Source organism: Pygocentrus nattereri, chromosome 15 (genome assembly GCF_015220715.1).
Source record: "Pygocentrus nattereri isolate fPygNat1 chromosome 15, fPygNat1.pri, whole genome shotgun sequence".
In the NCBI taxonomy this organism is placed as follows: Eukaryota; Metazoa; Chordata; class Actinopteri; order Characiformes; family Serrasalmidae; genus Pygocentrus; species Pygocentrus nattereri.
The window spans coordinates 17,252,976-17,271,299 of record NC_051225.1 but is presented as its reverse complement, the minus strand read 5'-3'; the positions used below and the strand labels follow the sequence as shown (position 1 = coordinate 17,271,299).

The 18,324-nt window shown below is 39.9% G+C and overlaps 1 protein-coding gene across 1 annotated transcript; it reads left to right on the top strand.

Annotated features, from left to right (window-relative positions):
* Window positions 1-1,946: 1,946 nt before the first annotated feature.
* On the top strand, window positions 1,947-15,632 carry LOC108426776 (adhesion G-protein coupled receptor G5-like). Its single transcript, XM_017696499.2, has 14 exons — window positions 1,947-2,280; window positions 8,364-8,441; window positions 8,607-9,047; window positions 9,441-9,489; window positions 10,078-10,192; window positions 10,412-10,531; window positions 10,624-10,731; window positions 11,123-11,165; window positions 11,309-11,412; window positions 11,577-11,695; window positions 11,839-12,098; window positions 13,525-13,624; window positions 13,713-13,981; window positions 14,728-15,632. Exons 2-14 carry the CDS (start codon window positions 8,372-8,374, stop codon window positions 14,850-14,852), a joined length of 1,923 nt encoding a protein of 640 aa, XP_017551988.1. The 5' UTR covers window positions 1,947-2,280; window positions 8,364-8,371; the 3' UTR covers window positions 14,853-15,632.
* Window positions 15,633-18,324: the final 2,692 nt, after the last annotated feature.

Sequence of the window (18,324 nt, the reverse complement as noted above, 5' to 3'; positions counted from 1 at the left end):
AGAAACTTCCAGATAATGAGCAAAGCGCACATTCTCTTTGGCTGGACTCTCAATGTGTTTAGACTATGCAGTGATGTTTAACACTATTACCTGGTTAATAGTGATTTATAAGTAGTGCATTTGGAGCCAAAAGTTTGAACTATCATTAGCCTATCAAAAATGAATTTTGGACATTCTTTTAGTGCTTTTTTAAGAAGACATTTGAGTTTTTTTTCCCATAATAAAGCATAACTTCAAAAGTGATCATGTTAGTGACTTCAGCAGTGATTCAGTGATTCGGTAACTGAATGTTCACTCGGCTCAACAACAGTTCAAACGGATGAAACGTCTCTAACTGGTGTTTTGCCCTCAGAGCCATTTCTGAACATTTGGCAGCCTGGGGTTCCTCCATTTGACCCCAGTCATATTAAATACCACATTGTGTGTACATTGGGGTCTAAAAATCTGAGACCACATTAAGAATCTGCTATATTTTTCATTAAAACTTGGAAATAAACAACAGAACTTTCTTTTTCATTTAAAACAAAGTTATAACAAGTGAAAAGAGGAAGAAATATTCTACACTAATCCTAGGTCACTGTTCAAGTTGAAGTAAATTTGTGACGTGGATCATTTTAAGGCCTTTGTACAAAAAGATCTTGTTCTCTGTTTTATATCTTCCATTGAAACAAGTAAAACTCTAAGATCTTGTCTTCCAAGGCTACTTCCACAAAACCTGTGGAGTCCATGCCAGCCCGTGTACACATTCTTGAGAACAAATTTCAATGATTCAATTTTTCATTCAAATTTCAAATGACAAAATTCACATTTTACAGAATTTGTAATGAAAATCCTTCTACTAAATTAGAAAGAAATTCAAAACAGAGTCATGGGGCCTTGGCGGCTCAGAGCCAGAATCAGCCGTATTTGCACTCTGTGTACTTTTAGTCTATATGTAGAATGTCTGCTGGAGATATTTAGTCGCGTTACACTCGTCTTCCCTTTCTCAACTGTGCAGTCTCACTGTCTCGCACCGTCTCTGCACTGCATATAGCTTTATATCTTACAGTATCTCTCCACCATATACTGAGCTATATATGTCTGTATATAATTTCCTGATCCCCTTATTATCATTAATCTAAGTAGTCTGATCCACAGTCATAAGGCGAGTAGAAGTGAAGGTTGACAAGCCAGTAAGGAGTCAAATCCCTTTCACTGGCAGCAAAGAGAGCCTTATTAAACACAGCCTCATCAGAGCAGCTGAGGAACATGGAGAGCCAGGTGCTCTCACTGATCAGCACAAAAACACACATATAGACACGCGCACACACACACAGTCTCTTTCTCTCTATCTCATAGAGAGATCAGTGTCCCCATATTCAGTCAAGTCACTTTTATTGTTTTCCTTTAAGGCAGCTTTATTCCAGTGACTTTAGGTGTTTTAAGCCTAAATCAGCCTCTCTGTCCCTCTCTCTGTGTGTCTCTCTGTACCTCTGTGTTCTGTCTCTGTGTCTCTCTGTCCCTCTATTTCAGGAATTCTGTCTCTCTGTTTCGGGAATTCTGTCTCTCAGTCCCTCTGTCCTTCTGCGTCTGTGTCTCTCTGTCCCTGTTTTGTGAATTCTGTCTCTCTGTTTTGTGAATTCTGTCTCTGTTTCGGGAATCTGTCCCTCTGTCCCTCTGTCTGTCCTTCTGCGTCTTTGTCTCTCCGTCCCTGTCTCTGTCCCTCTGTTTCAGGAATTTTGTCTCTCTGTTTCGTGAATTCTGTCTCTCTGTTTTGGGAATTCTGTAAAACCTTTATGCTTCAGTCGTAAAATCCACACTGAGGTCACTGAAAGCTGTTCTTCTCAGCAGTTTTGCCCTCAAACGCCTCGCGTAGTTATTATCATTATTTGAGCAGCGCGTACTCCCCCCACCCCCAACACACACACACACACACACACACACACACACACACACACACACACACACACCAACCCCAGTCCCTACAACAAACATCCTCGCGGCTCGAGGCGGCCAGTTGCGCGCGCACACCGTACTCCTGTTGACAGCGAGCCGCTTTCACGGCGACTTCGCTTTCACGGCGGCGTTTTCTGGTCCGGAGATCACGGAGTTTCATCGGACTCCCTGCCTGCACAAGAGGCGGCACGTGAGACGGTTGCGCGAGACTTGGGCTTTGAGGTGTTCCGCGCTTTCACCGTCGAGTTTGACTGGCGCGTGAGCGTCTCTCCCTCAGAGGCGCTCGGGGTCGGATTTATCACCGCAACAGCGCCGCGGACAGCCGAAGGATCTGCTCGAGCTCAGGTGGGCTGGTTTAACCTCATTTACCGTTCAGCTCCGCGAAGACCTACTCAGCTGTGTGAAGCGCAGAAAGGCGATTAAAATATATATTTTTAGGATTATCAGTGTATTTCCGCTTATTGACTGTGTTTCTTGCGTTGTGACTTCTTTGGAACCTCTTATCGACTCTCTAGTCTCCCAGTCGCTCTCCAGCAGCAGCTCCGCGGCGGTTCCACAGTAAAGAGTGACAGAAACCAGTGAAGGACCCAGAATACCTGACAGCACATTTCACAAACACTGGTCACTTTTTGGGCTCATGCCTTCATATAAAACAGCACAAACATGTTCCTCTTCAGGAATGGTGATTGGTGTAACTGCATCTCAGCTTTAATGTGTTTATTCAGAATTTATTTACTTCTCAGGAAAAGACGTGAAAGCGTCGCCACGGCAACCATTTGCTTTACTGAAGGAATGTGGTTTATTAGAATTAAATGAACGAAATGAATTTTGACCTACAAAAAATTACAATAATTGAGCAGCCGTTGCTTTTTCGTGTGAGGTGTGGTTACTGGCACTGTAGAAAAATCCCCTCGGACTCTACGCAGCTCAGAGAATTACCCATTTAAAGGTTTTAAAGATGAACGTGATCTCCTCCCCATTCACTCATCTCTTTTCCATACACACCTTTGTGTGTGTGTGTGTGTAACGTTTGCAAATCAGGCTTGGAGACGTTGAGGAAGCTGGAGCGCAGGTGGAGGAGCTGCAGACACATATTTACTCTAAGGCTATGAATAAATCAGAGAGACCCCGAGCCTGTCTGTCCCCAGAGTGCGCATGCTGGATTGAAAGGCATGCTCATCACCCCGGTAACCCCTGCAAGACTTCGATCAATATGCCTCAGTAGAGAAGAATGCTTCCCACTGCCACCCTCACTTCCATAGCAGGCCAAATGATTCGCCAGGCTCATTGAATCGTGCCTTCAGTTTTGGCCTCATTAGAAGCAGGACAGCGCAAACCTGGCTCAGGGATGTTTACCAGAAATGTGGTGAAGCAGAAGAACAGAAAACCTGTTTCTGAATAGGAGCCTTATAATGAAACTCATTTGTTTCTGACATAAACCAGTTTGAATTGTAATGTAACTGATACATTGAAACCAAGCTGCAAAAACCTGTTTTGAACACTGTTAAAGATAGGTTAGAAAATGGGCGTATCAACATGAAAACACACTAATAAAAATACACTAATGTTGAAAGCAGACCTCAGAGTTAACAAATGAAATGCAAGAAAAAAAATGTAGGATATGACCTCTTTAACACAAATTACAGCCCCTGTGTCTGCCAGCATTGCAGGCTTTCAGCATGTCTTCTGATCCTTTTCAGTTGCTTTGGTTTTCCTGTTTAAACCACTTGGGTTCAGCTGCTTGGCTCAAGCAGTTTCTACCTGCCACCGCAGTGATGCTGCTGAACACGGCACATGATCTTGAAGTCACTGCGTGTCTCACAGTCTCACTCAGTAATGAGGCTGAGGAACCTTTTTTCTGTGTGAAGGCCATAGTAGACAGGCCCCTTGCTGCTATGCGTTCCTGCAGGCTGGCTGCTTTGTCAGACAAAACAATGCAGAGCTACAGAAGCTAGCTCAATGTTTCTCAAAACTGGACCTGGATTTGCACTGCCCTTCACATTTTAGTGCTAGTGGGCTGTTAATGAGCTGTTTATTTGGATCAGGTGTGTTGGCAACAGGGAGAAGCCCTAAATCGTGTTGGACAGTGCTGGACTGGGGTGGTAACGCCTGCATTGCAGTAATCTAATGAGCACAGTTTCATGCTTGACATGCATTGAGCATGCTGAATCACCATGGAGTGCTGCTGTAAGCCTGAGTGATCCATGATAAAAGATGCAAAGATCTGAAAAGGGACACGTGAGAGATCATGACTCGAAACAGCAAAGAATATAGGTGCTAAATTTATTTCACATTCGAGAGGAAACAATGGGTGGGTTGGTGTGAAGTAGTGAAATATAGGTCTTTCATCATGTCAGCGGGGGAATTTACCCCTAAAGGGCAGAGCCACTGTTTGTTTTTGGATATTTTTTTTAGCAGACATTATTTTTACAGCACAAATGCTTCAGTAAAGGCACACACACTTGCACACATTCAGTGCATGTACACCCTCACAGTCAGGCTCCAAGGCAGTTGAAGAAATGAAAAGGGACATTCTTTCAGTGAGGCCCACATAGCTGGAACAATGGGTAGCAGAGAGAGGGCGGGCCTGAGGTTCAGGCTCACCCTTCGTAAACAGCATAGAGGAACTGGGCAGTCTATGTGCAGTAGATAAGAAAGGGCTGTGTCGAGGCGTTTCACAGAAACTCATACTTACGGGGTTAACTAGCGTAGTGTTGAACATCGTTTACAGGGAGCTGCTGTGAGCTAGCGCTACAGTTCGCTGGCACACCGAGTTGTTCCAGCACTAAATACGGCTTGTAGCAATGCTGCCAGAGTTTTAAGGGCAAATATTTAACTGTTTAATGGATTCAAGAACCACTAAACACAACATATTCACCAGTTTCCTGCCTTGAGCGTTTTTCAACCAGTCTTGTATGTTTTTTTGTCTCACACTCTTTCACACTCAAAATCACACTTAAAAGTAAAATACCCACATGAGAATATGGTGTAAAGTGCATGAGTCACTTTCTCCTGCAGTCTGAGAGGCCTGTCTGCAGGTGTTGTGTACTGCACAGTACTTTGCGCTGCAAGTTTCTGCATGTCTGTGTGTAAACTGTCTCTGAATGAGGGAAAACCGCTGCAATGTGTGAATTTGTTTTGCAGTTTCATTTCTTGGATATAGGCTTGCCTGGCACTGCAGCTCATAGCTGCGGTGTGGATAGTTTACCCAGCCCTTGCTTTAATAAAGTTCCCCAGGACCACTCGACATTAGTGTGAGTGAACATGCATAGATGGAAGTAAAGCAGTCGCTAAGCCCTAAATTACAATCATTTAAAAAAACTGAAATCATCACCACAGTGGTGTAGTTATCTGATCTAACACAACCTGGCTGGAGTGCTGAGAACAGGTAGAGGTATTAAAGGATAAGTGTGGTATTTTTCCCTGTGCTGACATGCTAAACACTGTAACTGAGGTTATATTTAGGATTTTTCTAGACCAAAAAGATACACTTAACAAAATTCTTCTTCTCCAGGGTATATTTAGGTTTATCCATCTGAATTTTCTTGACCAAATCATAAGGCAAATTATTCAGTAACTGCATGAAATAAATGTAAATTTTAATTTTATTTATTTATTTTTTGTGAAATCTACCCTCAAATTAACAGAACATGTGTTTTATGATCTAAACATCTCTATACGTTTACAATTTACTGCTGAAAGACAAAAATCTCAGATGCTCTTTGTATTATTTTATAAAAGTAACGTTTACACTGAAGAGATGCCGTCTGTTTGTAGTTTATAGCCCAGATTTGTGGAAAAATGGGTCGACTTTCAGTAGAAAAACAAACTGAGTTCAGCTTCTTTTATTATAAGGGTTTAAAATGACATCATGTCTTTGACTGGAAAGAAGAGTTACAGCCTCATATGACGCCCAGCTTCTGAATGTAGCTGAATGTAGAACATGACGAAGTGCGCTTGGGAACCACCGGTGATCCCAAGGAATTAAAAAGGTTGACTATTCTATATACATCTGCGTTCAAACTGTAAAGCTGTAACTTTCAGTACTTACTGAAAATTAAAATAGCATAAAAATTCTAAAATCAATATCTTTAAGTTTACTTGGAAGACATTTGTTTAATATGTAAACTACGTTAAGACATGAATCATTTACCTGGTAACTAAATGCAGCCTCACATCATCAGAATAAGTGTTTAGAGTCACAAGTTAAAGAATGACTGACCTTGTCCTGTGAAAGGGAGTCATTTTGACACAGATTTGATTAGGTTATAAAATGATGTCCACACAGTTATGAATTTTGGAAACATGACATATCGTGTAGCTGGGTCAAAGCCATGCTCGCTCTTTGATGGAGAGTTCACTACTTCATATTAATTTCAGAACTATCTGAATTATTAATAATTCAGTTACGTCATGTTTGCTGTGTGAGTCATATAGAAGCCGGACACTTTCCAACCACTTTGAGCAGATTCATATGGCTGACTAAGTCTTGGCTGGTAGGCATCTCTTGATTCTTGAAAAGGAGCAGTTGTATCTTGTAAATGAATTGTTTTACAAGCAAGTCTTTAATGAAGGCTTATAGGTTGTAACATGAACAGAACACTATGAAGCAACAGTGAAGCTGGACCAGCAAGTCTTCTTTTGCTAAAAAATAAAACATTAAAAGAGAATACTTAAAAAGGATATAGCATATAACAGCCAAGGATTACATCATATTCCTTGACCATGAATAGAAGCAGTCCTTATCATATTATAATATTATATCTGTCAGGAAATAATTAATGTTGTCATAAATAGCAGTAATGGGTCTGGCATTGAAGCTGGCAGAATGTATATTTAAGACTAAGCAAAGGTGTTTTGACTGATAAAATTCAGTAATATATTGTGCGGTTATGGTAGATAGCCTTTCTCAGGAAGTGTTATTGTGTTTCCTACAGATAATTGACATAAGCTTTCCCTGAGCACATCCTCTCATAGTAAATATACAGATGGATGACAGACTGACGGATAAACCAACACGAAGTGTCTTAAGTTGTTAAGCTGCCACGACAGCTCTCCGGACCTGTACTGGAGGGATGGAATACCATTCTTCCAAAATATATTCCTTCAGTTCATGATGAAAGAGAGCGCTAGCTTACATCTTAGACCAAAATCGGTCAGTTGAGTTAAGACTATTCAGTGACCTCTCATGCTGTGTGGATGAGGCATTGTCCTCCATCACGATAGAAGTGTTTTGTCATAGGATAAAGGTGATCAGTCAGAATACCTTCATTTTGATTTTCAGTGATCCTTCCTTCTCAGGAGACAAGTGGACAAAAACCATGTCAGCAAAATGCCCCCCACAGCATAACAAGAGCAGTTGGACCCACTCCCTATAGGAGCCAAGCATTTAAGCGTGTGCTGTTTTCTTGGTGTTGACCACATGCACTAGTCCACTTGTTGAAAGTCTGACCACATCACTTTTTTCATCTCTGTAGTCCAGTGTTTTTAGCACCATTGAACTCTCAAACATGTATTCGTCTTTATAATTATGGGTGTGTGAACTGCAGCCCTGCAATAATATCCCTCTCTGCATAGGTGTAGATGGACTGTTATTGTTGACACAGTCTGATCACGTCCTGCATTGACATTCTCAGTCACCTGAGAAACAGTTGCTATGCTGTTTTTCTCACGTATCGCACTAATGCACGAGAGCGACGATCACGAGTGCTTTGGATCACAGTTTTGAATCTTATTTACTGATTTCTTTCCAATAGATTGAAATGCAGACATTACTTCCATCACTTTGACTTTTGAAATTCTAGCCACTTAAGCAGTGTGTTGCTCCTGCTGTCAGCGCCCAAATAACCTTTCCTCTTGCCATCGTGATCTAAAATTAATATCAGCTGAACCTACTCAGAGTCAAATACACACCGCAGTGCACTCCTCATGTTTCTCCAATAATTTATTCATTTATTTTCCTATTTCGGTTTGTCCATCTGAATTTTTAAATCATAAGGCAAATTATTCAGTATCTGCATGAAATAAATGCAATTTAAAAAATTAATTAATTTATTTATATTTGTAAAAGTTTCCCTCAAATTAACAGAACATGTTTTATGACCTACACATATTACTATATTCTTACAATTTACTGCTGAAAGCCAAAAATCTCAGATGCTCTTTGTGATATTTTATAAAAGTAATTTTCAGAGCAAATCACTGAAGAGACAACATCTGTTTATAGTTTATAGCCCAGATTTGGCTAAAAATGGGTTGACTTTCAGTTGAAAAACAAACAGCTTCTTTTATTATAAGGGTTTTGGAACCACCAGTGGTCCCAAGGAGTTGAACAGGGTAATTCGTCAGCCGCCTGCACATGAGGCAGTGAACACCAGTACTTGCTCAGTATGTCCTTTGATTATGGTATTTTTGTTGTTGTTATGTAGATGCTGTGATGGATCCTGGTATTAGAACCTTTGGAGGAATCCTGTTACTGGCCCTTCTTGCACTCTTTGGAAGGCAAGGTGAGAGTTTGCAGTGCACAGAATGCAAATGCTGCGTAATCAGTTCTAGTTTTAACATGGTATATCTTAGAAACTCTTCACATATGTGCTATACAAAAGAATATATTCCAGTTCAAAAGTGATCATGTGCTGTTCTGTCTTTTTTATGATTGTTTTTTCATATAGTGGCAACAGAGAATGACAAAGATTTCAAACTGTGCGGATCCTGGATCCATGGCAGTCATTCACGAGATTTGATAGTCGATTTAAAGACGGGCTGTGAGAACATTATCATTTCAGCCAATGACAGCTCACTGTCTATCAGGGGCAAGATTACAGCTCAGTGCAACAGATCTGAAGTCCGGGCCCTGGACCCTTCCCCGGGGCCAACTCACTTCTGTGTGTTCTGGGAGCCTCTGTTGGACATGCTGATCATGGAGATGAACAACACGAATACTACACTCTGTGAATCTCGTGAAGTGCAGACCATGTGTTGCACTGACCTCTCCTCTGGGGCACAGAACAAGTCTCAGCACCACGGCATTGTGAACGCCAGCATCCATGGGGACATCATCACCGGTGATGCCATTGCAGTGTATGAGTTCAAAGGCGGCGTGATTGACTGCAGTAAGATCCAGATTGTGAAAATAACATGTCATCACTGTTGTAGCTAAGCATCATATCTCTTTAATGGTACCTTTAAAGATAAAGGAAAAACATTTATACCTTTAATGTATGTGCTGGTGTTTTCTAATGGGGAAAAACATGACATGCAGAAATATGTGGCGAGGTTTTGTTACAACAGCGACCAAACAGACTGTGACCTAAGCTCAGGTTTCATATTTAACCCCTATAAGTTGTGAGTTCACACATTAAGTCTTAGATATTAGTTTCATAATATTAACCAAATAATTTGTAGTAGTAACTCCATTATAAGCCTAGGGCTTAAGGTGTCTAGTATTGTGTTGATGTGCAATGAAACAACATCCAATGAGTCATCCATCACTTCCTTTTTTGCAGAGAAAGTGTTCTGTGATAAGGCAGTCCAGGAATCCAGAGGGGCAAACATGTAAGACGGCCACATTTCATATTTCAGATCTTTACTAAAGTAATCCAGCCATTATTTCAACATCATAAACATAAAGACTGGAATGCTTGTTTCACAGATTCATATCAGTGAGTTCTTACAGATTAATAACATCAGCTGTCAAATGATGGTCACTGTATTCTTGGGCTGTTTGCAACAAGTGTAAAATGAAAGTTTGCACATAAACAGGAAGCATGATATGGGCGGTGGTGGGATGTAGAATATTCTGTCAGTCAGCTTGTGCATGTCCAGAGAATGACATTATTTCTCTGGAATCATCAGCAACAGAGATGTGTGCAATTTTGAAGCTGTGCTGACCAAACAGTTCTTTGTGTGGACCCACTCATTTGTGCACGTAAATATGTGTGTTTTGGAGCTGCATATTGAACCGTGCATGGTTAGACGCAAGTTGGGTGGTTGTTTTTTAGTAATTGAAATGACTGTGAGCAGACACCTTCAATAGCACAACATAACCAATGCCGCCTTGATAGCCATGTAGAGGTTAATCTTAAATAATGGTTACATATAGTTATAAATATAGTTTATTTCTCTAATAATGTGCATTCATAGGATCGAGGATGCTGTGATGAGGTCCAAAGCCGTTGGCAGTGTGGATCTACCATGTGCTCAGAGTGTTGTAGTTAAGATGAATGAAGATTTTGCAGGATACAATGTCACGTTGCCGGTAAGAGTACACATACAAACACTCAAGATGTTGCTCAAGATGTTGCCTTCTGGATGCCTAATTGCATAGTTTTAAGCGCTAGACTCTTACCTGTGCTTTAAATAGAGAATAAGCCTTTGGTCTGAAAAGTATGTTGAATGTCTAGTGTTTATATTAATATGAAATTAAAAGTATAAATGTAGATATATGTTTGAAAGTCATTTGAATGTGTTGTTCTAGGCCCCACATAGTGTGCCAGCAAACACAGTCCTTTTGTACCTACCTGCCTGCCTGAAACCTGCAAGATCAAACACAGCCAAAGTAGTCTGCACCTACTTCAAGAGCAGCACATTGTTTCAGGTGCAGCAATATTTTCACACAGTAATAAAGCGTAGCATTATGCTCTGGACTGGACAGCAGTGGTTTACTATCTTACTTCTATGTGGTTCCAGGGTTCTGCTGATGTTCTGGATGAAGTGGTTGGGATCTCTGTGGAAAATGAGATTATCACACACCTCCCAGAGCCTGTCAGAATCAAGTTCCATCACTCTGACATTCTGGTAAGTGTGTGCATAACTCAACTGCCATAGTTGTTACAACAAATAACCTTTCGTTTACCGTTTACAGTGGAGCCTAAAGCCTAATGTGGTTATAACATGAATGTATCTTACATGGACATCCGTTTCTGAACAGGAGGCTGCATATATTCTTCTACTGTCATGCAGCCAGCGTGAAAACCACTTCAAAAAGCTTGTGAAGGTTAAGACGCACTCAAGTTAGAGATGCAAGAAATGAAAGACAGCAAGCCAACTTGTTTTTTTATTTATTAATTAGCATCTGTTCTTCACTCAGTGGGAAACTTTTAATATGACTGGTCTTCTTTGTCTGCATTCACAATGACTTCTAATTGCCTTGTTAAGTTGATTGTTGATGTGTCTGTTTTTTGGGCAGGCAAATCAAACTGCAAAATGTGTTTCATGGGATACACGGAAAGGTGAGCCCCAACAAAAAAAAGAGAGAGTGTTCCTACATCTCACTGTATTTTATTTCCAAGCGACATGACGTAACATACATAATGTCTAACGCTGATAACACACATGACAAAGTGTCTCATTCATTCTTCTCTTTCCACTGTAGATAAAGAGATTAAGTGGAGGATGGAAGGTTGCAAAACAGCTCATATCAGCTCAAAGGAAACTGAGTGCTGCTGTAACCACCTAACATACTTTGCTATTCTTGTGGTGAGTGACGAGTTTATGAACAGAAAGAAGAAATTGAGATCTGCAATACATTCATTTGTCAGCAATCGTCTAAAAATGAATTGCTTACATTAGTTGTTAATATTTACATCATACAAACTTACTGATTTACGTTGATTGCACTGCCTCTCATTTATTTTACACAGCAAGTGAACCCTACCAGAAAAGTGCACCACCTACAGGCCCTGACCTTCATTACAGCTGTGGGCTGTGCCGTGTCCATCGTCAGCTGTGCCGTTCTCTTCATTTCACTCTGCAGGAAAAGGTCTTTTGCAGTCTTCGTGTTACTTCAGTGGCAAATTTGTCAAAAGACAGTAGCAACACTCTGTGTTTCGAGTGTTCTTGTTACCGTGTTCTTTATGTGGTGATTGTTATCTTATTTTTTTTTCTGCTCTTTCTGAATTTTAGGAGAGCTAAAGATCAGTCCAGTCTGGTGCACCGTGGCTTAGTAGTGGCTCTTTTTCTACTGTGCTTGCTCTTCGTCCTCACTGGCACTATAGCCAATTTGGGGCAAGATGAAGTGTGTCAGTTTGTGGGTGCGCTGCTGCACTACGCCCTGCTCAGCACCCTCTGCTGGATGGCTGTAGAAGTGCTCCACACATTCTGGATGATCTACATGGTTTTCAGCCCATCTCCGAAGACATGCATTTGGTACCTGTTGGGTTTTGGTAAGTTAAGCCCATATCCTACATTTGTCTTGTATTTAATCCCAAATGACATCTGAATATGTGTATGGACTGAAAAGTATAAATGTTTTCTATTGTGCTTTTAAGATTTATATGTGTAAATTACCTCGGTTTTGTTTGGCTGACATCACAAAATGAGCTGTTTTTGTAGCTTAGCTTCAATCAGTGGTGGACAGTAACTGTAACTGTTACTTAAGTAAGTTTCTGTACTTAAGTAATTTTTCGTGTACTGAAGTTTTTCCATTCTGTGTGACTTTTTCCTTTCACTCCACTACATTTCAAAGTCTAATATCAGACTTTTTCCTCCACTACATTTTGAGAAATCTGTCGTCCCTTTTGGTTTCTGTGTATATAAAAATATAACATGTCAAAATGAAATAAGCCAAAGCAAGAGCACCAATCAGGGCACAGCGGTCACTTTGCTTTGAGCTTGTTTTGACCTGTTGGCCATACCAACCCAGCACACGGTTCAACGTCAGCAACGCAACAGCATAAAATTTTGGGAGAGTCTATTCAACATAAATGATGTACTAACCTAATTTTATATAAATAGAGCACAATATAGAAATATGTCCACACATGCAGTCGTGACTGACGTGTCTTTTATCTGAATTTATGCAAACACGATTTCATTTTATAGTAAATTAGTTTGGGCTGGTTTATGTTTATGAACAGAGACCTACAGATCAATATAGTAAAGGAAACTCATTTGTGATCTTGAGTTTAAAGCCAGTTTTTATTAAACTTAAACTTGTAACTAAGTTGTAAATAAATCTTAAACTGAAACTTTGCTTGTTTGTAAAAAGTGATTTCAGAGCCACTCGGTTCTACCTGATGGAAACTGTTTGCCTTCAGTGTTTTGTGTTTATGATTTTTTTTAATAGACATCAGCGTCACTAATTAATAGCATTCTATTAAAAGACTGGTTTACCAAGAGAGACACTGGAGGATTTTCACCTAAAATGAGTTCATGAAGTGAGTCTTGTTATAAAAATAATAGCAGGAAATTAGATCCATAATTACTCTTTTAGTACTTTTACTTTTGATACTTAAGTACATTTGAAAGCAAATACTTTAGTACTTTTACTTAAATGGAGGTCTAAAGGGAGGAACATTTACTTTACTGGATTAATATTTTACCTTGGGTGTCTCTGCTTTAACTCAAGTACATGGTTTGTGTACTTTGTCCACCACTGGTTTCATATATAGATTGTTTGTATTTTGGAGTGACTGGTATGGTTTTCCCATGATAAAGACCATTTAATAATTGTTTTAGGATTTTTTCTTGGATCCAATGCTTGTGCTAAAGTTTTCTTCACAGATGCAGGGGCCGCTCTGGGACAGCCATGAGAACTGCTGTGAGGATTGAAATCACTTTGCTCAAACCTTACTTCTTGTTTTTTTTCAGGTTTGCCAGCTCTCCCTGTTGTTATTTTGGCATCCATGGGGAACTTTTATGGTGAAAGGATGGTTATGCCAAGTGATGATGTCTCAAAGCCCTATCGCATGTATGGAAAGATCACTCATGTATGTCTTGCACTAAGCATGTCCACATGCCTGGACTGATTAAACTGATTCTGTGCTCTTCTCTCTCAGGTGCTGGATGACAGAGTCTCATGCAACCCTGTTAGCCCATTTCATCTTAAACGTGGGCCTGCTGGCTGCTGTGGTGAGCTCTGGTTGCATCATGCTCTTCCTGGTGGCTAGAAAGATTCATAACCGAGACGAGTGGAGGAGGAACCGTGTGGCCTTCCTCAGCATCTGGGGCCTCAGCTGTCTGTTTGGCACCACGTGGATGCTGATCTTCTTTGAACAGCTCTCAGAAACTGTTGTGTTTTTCTTCTGCATCATTAACTCTTTGCAAGGTATATTAAAAAAATAAAGTAACTTACAAACCTTTCACTATGATACACATTTATATTCAGTTAAGTACAGTCAGCATTTACACGGTCAGGCATAACATTCTGACCACCTCCTTGTTTCTACGCTTTGTCCATTTTATCAGCTCCACTTATTATATAGCAGCACGTCGTAGTTCTACAGTTACAGACTGTAGTCCATCTGTTTCTCTGATACTTTGTTACCCCCTTTTACCCTACTTTTAGAACAACAAAGTGCACCTGCATACTTAGTGGAGCTGACAAAATGGACAATGAGCATAGAAACTAGGAGGTGGTCAGAATGTTATGCCTGATCAGTGTATGATGTTTGTTATATCATCTTAAAATACAGTTGTAATTAATGTTGATGTTTTCAGTGGGCAAGTCAAACAGCCCCCTCAGCTTGTTTATTTGAGCAAAGGTCCTAAAATAAAAACTACACTTACAGTTCTGGCCTTGAACGAGTCTCAAGGCTGAAACTGCACAGGCCTTCATGTTGTGAAACAGTGTACCATGAATATTACATTGTTCCTGTGGAGATGATATCAGAAGAAAATGAGGAATGCCAAATATTTCATTTGTAAACAGTCTGTTGTTCTTGAAAGGCTGGTATTTACTGTTTATGCTTCAATCTGAAATCAGTTCAATGTTTGGAAGTCTAATTGGAAGCTAACTGTATATCTTAGATTACATTAACATAGCATATAACTGAGTCTGTCATTTTCTTACAGGATTTTTCCTCATGTTGCGGTTTTATGTCCTGGAGCGGATGCGGAAGAAGCCTGGATTTGGGACGGATGGTAGCAGCACTGGATCCACACGGCAGCACATGTTACAAGCCCAGGAAAAGAGCTAGAAATCTGCTTCTTTAGATGACTCCTTTTTGAAGATGAGCTTGTATGTGTGACTATCACACATGTTTTAGTGTAGTCATTTCCTTTATTGACAAGGGCATTCTTACATTTTATTTCTGCATTCATGACCTGCAGGTCAGGCTCTTAGATATGCCTCCTTAAAGTACTGCACTGAGCTGAAGTCAAGAGAATTTGGAGATAATATGCAGGGCTATAAAGACTACAACTGTGGTGAGCTCAGTATCATAGTGTGTAAGCTTATTCCCTTAGTGATTCTTTTCATTCTTTTAAAAGATCCCAGCACTTTAAGGTTTATTCCTTATTTTAACTACTGTGCAAAACTACTGGATTCATTCTTAAGTGAAACGAGAAGCACATTTTTATCAGAGAACAGCCAGTGATTTGATAATACATTATATGTACGGGTTAGAAATTAAACTGATCTTGACTGGTACGTCAGACACAAATAAACGTTGGCAGTTTTTGTATAAAAAATAGTGTTTGTATAAGTTCTGTGTTCTCTGGGGTGTTTAACGTTAATGCCAAACAAAGATTTCTTAAAAATTGCTTCATGTTCCTTAAAGTATTGAGGGTAAAATAATAGCTAACTTTTGGAATCACTGTCTTTGAAATGGAATCACTGTATATTTCTGCCACCCTGAACTGTGAGGCACTTTTATTTATTCTGGAGCTGAGCTTTACACAAGCACGTCTTTTGTATTTGTGTATTTTTGTGACTATTTCTCTTGTATACAAATAAAAGCTGATGAAATTTGTGTGGACATTGAAGCGCATTGTGTGGCCAGGAAGGTATTCTGTGTATTTTACAGTGATGTTTGGACTTCATTGGACTATTGGACTTCAGTTGAACTAATCCACTGTAATATTGTGTGACATATTGGAGATGCCAATCAATCAAACTCAATGGAATCCCTTTGTATTTCTTCACACTCTCTACAGGGGGGTGTTACTGTACCTAAACTTGTCCATAAAATTCTATGAGAAATTCACAGGCCCATTTTCTTGGCATGTCCAAAGCTGGTCAGCAGGGTGTATTAATGGTATATGTGGCTAAATCTTACAGTTTTTCTTTTGGCTATAAAAACAATGAAAAAATCCATGTTTCATTCTCTATTTGGCCATTTACTGCGTTTTATTTCATCTGGTGTGATGAACAGTCTGGACGTTTGTATAACTACAAAACAGCACAAGAACACTAGGTCAATGTGGTCGAAGACAGGAAAACAAAAATGCATCTTTCTAATAAGCTTGTGTTTTTAATTGCTCCTCACAGCAGTGGCTTCTGTACCATGTTTGGGGAAAATGAACAGAAGATCATTTTGTTTCATGCTTATTGTGCATGGAATGGTTATTCTTTCTTTTTTCAGTATCGCCTCTACAGATGAAGAAAAACAGTATCTGTTAACACCATTAATAAGCATTAATATTGTTTCCTCTTGTTTTTTCTGTCATATTTGTCATTATGTTTTATGACTTTTCTGGAGCTCTAAACATTACACTGTCAATCCATGAACCATTTGCCTGAAAGAATCAGGGAAGAGGTCAAACTGTGTTCCTGCACCATTATTCCATATAGGGTCACTAAACACTTTGTTTTGATAGAAAATACCATACATTTTACTGAACCCTCACTATTCACACAAAGTATACATGTGCCTCAGATGTCAGAAGTAAACCTTTGCTTCCAGGATTCTGGATGATGTCACTGGGATCTGGAAGGACAGTGAGGTCATTATGAGTGGCAGCATTAAAGCTCCATGACTGACATTCCAGTAAGAGTGAGCAGGGCTGATTACTCAGTATCACACATACACCACTGTTCCTATTAAGAACTGTTTGGGTTTTTGTCATTTGGTTGATTATTTACACAATTGTAAACTTACTAGCGTTAGAGATGGATTCTGTTTTGGCCTGTGGATACTTTCCAGTGATTTCACATATAACATTTACTTTTCATCCTTAAGTAAATTTCATTGTTAAAGATTTTTTTGACCAGAAATTGACTACAATCAATATTTGGCACATAGAAATCTAACTTTAAATTTGAGGTAACATTATATCAGGTGTGCTGGGAAAACCCCAGTATGGGTGGACTCCTGAAGCAGGCCTGGAACACTGTGCAGATCAGTCTTTAACAAGGTAACAACTTTATTACATATACACCCATCAAAAGGGGGACACACTGCCATCCTCTGAAATAAAATCTTTATTCATTTTAAAAGTGTGTTTGGAACAATGCCACAGCTCAAGACTTCATAGAAGAATGAAGATTCATTCCAATGAACTGAGCTGCAGGCAAAATAAACATGTTGCATGAATATCCATTCACAATAGAACAATCTTTCTTTAAATAAACAATTTTTCATATTTCATTTAACATATCATATATTTAATTACTTTCCATTCAATTTTTAAAAATATTTTGCCATCTCAAGACCAAGCAGATAAAAGGGGCACATACATATGGAAAAGTCAGAGTGCAGACGTGGTACAGCGGCCTAACTAGAAATGGTTTTATTCCCTTGCTACTCAAGGCAGCCAGTCATCCCCACTGGCTCCACCCTGTGGACAAAAAAAAGACAGACATAAAAGACAGTCAGAGCAGAGTGAAGTCTGCCACACTGAGACAGTAGACTTCAGCTCAAACATGCCCCAACTTCAAGTTCAGCATCATATTCAAAGTTAAGAGTGATCAGCAAGGAGATATTACTAAAGATCCAAGCATCAGATTCAGGCTTCTGTTGAATTAAAGCCTCAGGATGGCCCATCCTTGAGCAGGGAGGCTGTGTGGCATCCTCCATGGGCTGTGCTGCCGTTGGGATCTTAGAGGTTAAAAAGGCCACATTGCTCCTGTTGCTGCTAACTTTGTTGCTGTGTTAGAGTAGTTGTGCTTCTGAGTGCAATCATGTGGGTGTGACGTGTAACTAATGGTTAAAAGTGTCTACCTTCCTTGTAAGTCGTGTTCTGCAGCATTACCTGTGTATCGTGGGGTGTCGCTGGGTTGGGCATTTATTCCTGTCTGTTACCTTTTTAACAGGTCTGTTCACCCGTACGCATCATGTTGTCTGCCTTTTCTTAGGAGCTGATGCTATATTACGTTCACTACGCACAAACAGTGCATTAAATGTTTGCAAAAGGCCATTTCTATTGAGTCACAGCTACACAACATCCTACACAACATTAAGTGCCCTACTTCGGCATAGAAGCTGTTTCATGACACAGCAGCAGCTGCCAGTGAGACCCCACACACCAAAAAACTAAAGCTCCATGTTTGACTGAATGTCTCGATTTGCTCATAATGACCCTCAATATTTAAATATAAACATGCTTATGATCGTTTACAGTGTCAGCCTGTGTTGAATGGATCCACAGATGCAGTTACTGTAAGTCTCTTCTCATTTGTTAAAAATGTTTAAAAATAATTATATGAACGATAAGAACGAAAAGAACAAA

What these genes read in the sequence shown, in the direction of transcription:
- LOC108426776 (XM_017696499.2), top strand. Translation starts at nt 8,372, where the DNA reads ATGGATCCTGGTATTAGAACCTTTGGAGGAATCCTGTTACTGGCCCTT. An exon ending in AGAGCAGCACATTGTTTCAG is followed by an intron (nt 10,532 to 10,623) that starts GTGCAGCAATAT and finishes ATGTGGTTCCAG; the next exon opens with GGTTCTGCTGATGTTCTGGA. An exon ending in TTCATGGGATACACGGAAAG is followed by an intron (nt 11,166 to 11,308) that starts GTGAGCCCCAAC and finishes TTTCCACTGTAG; the next exon opens with ATAAAGAGATTAAGTGGAGG.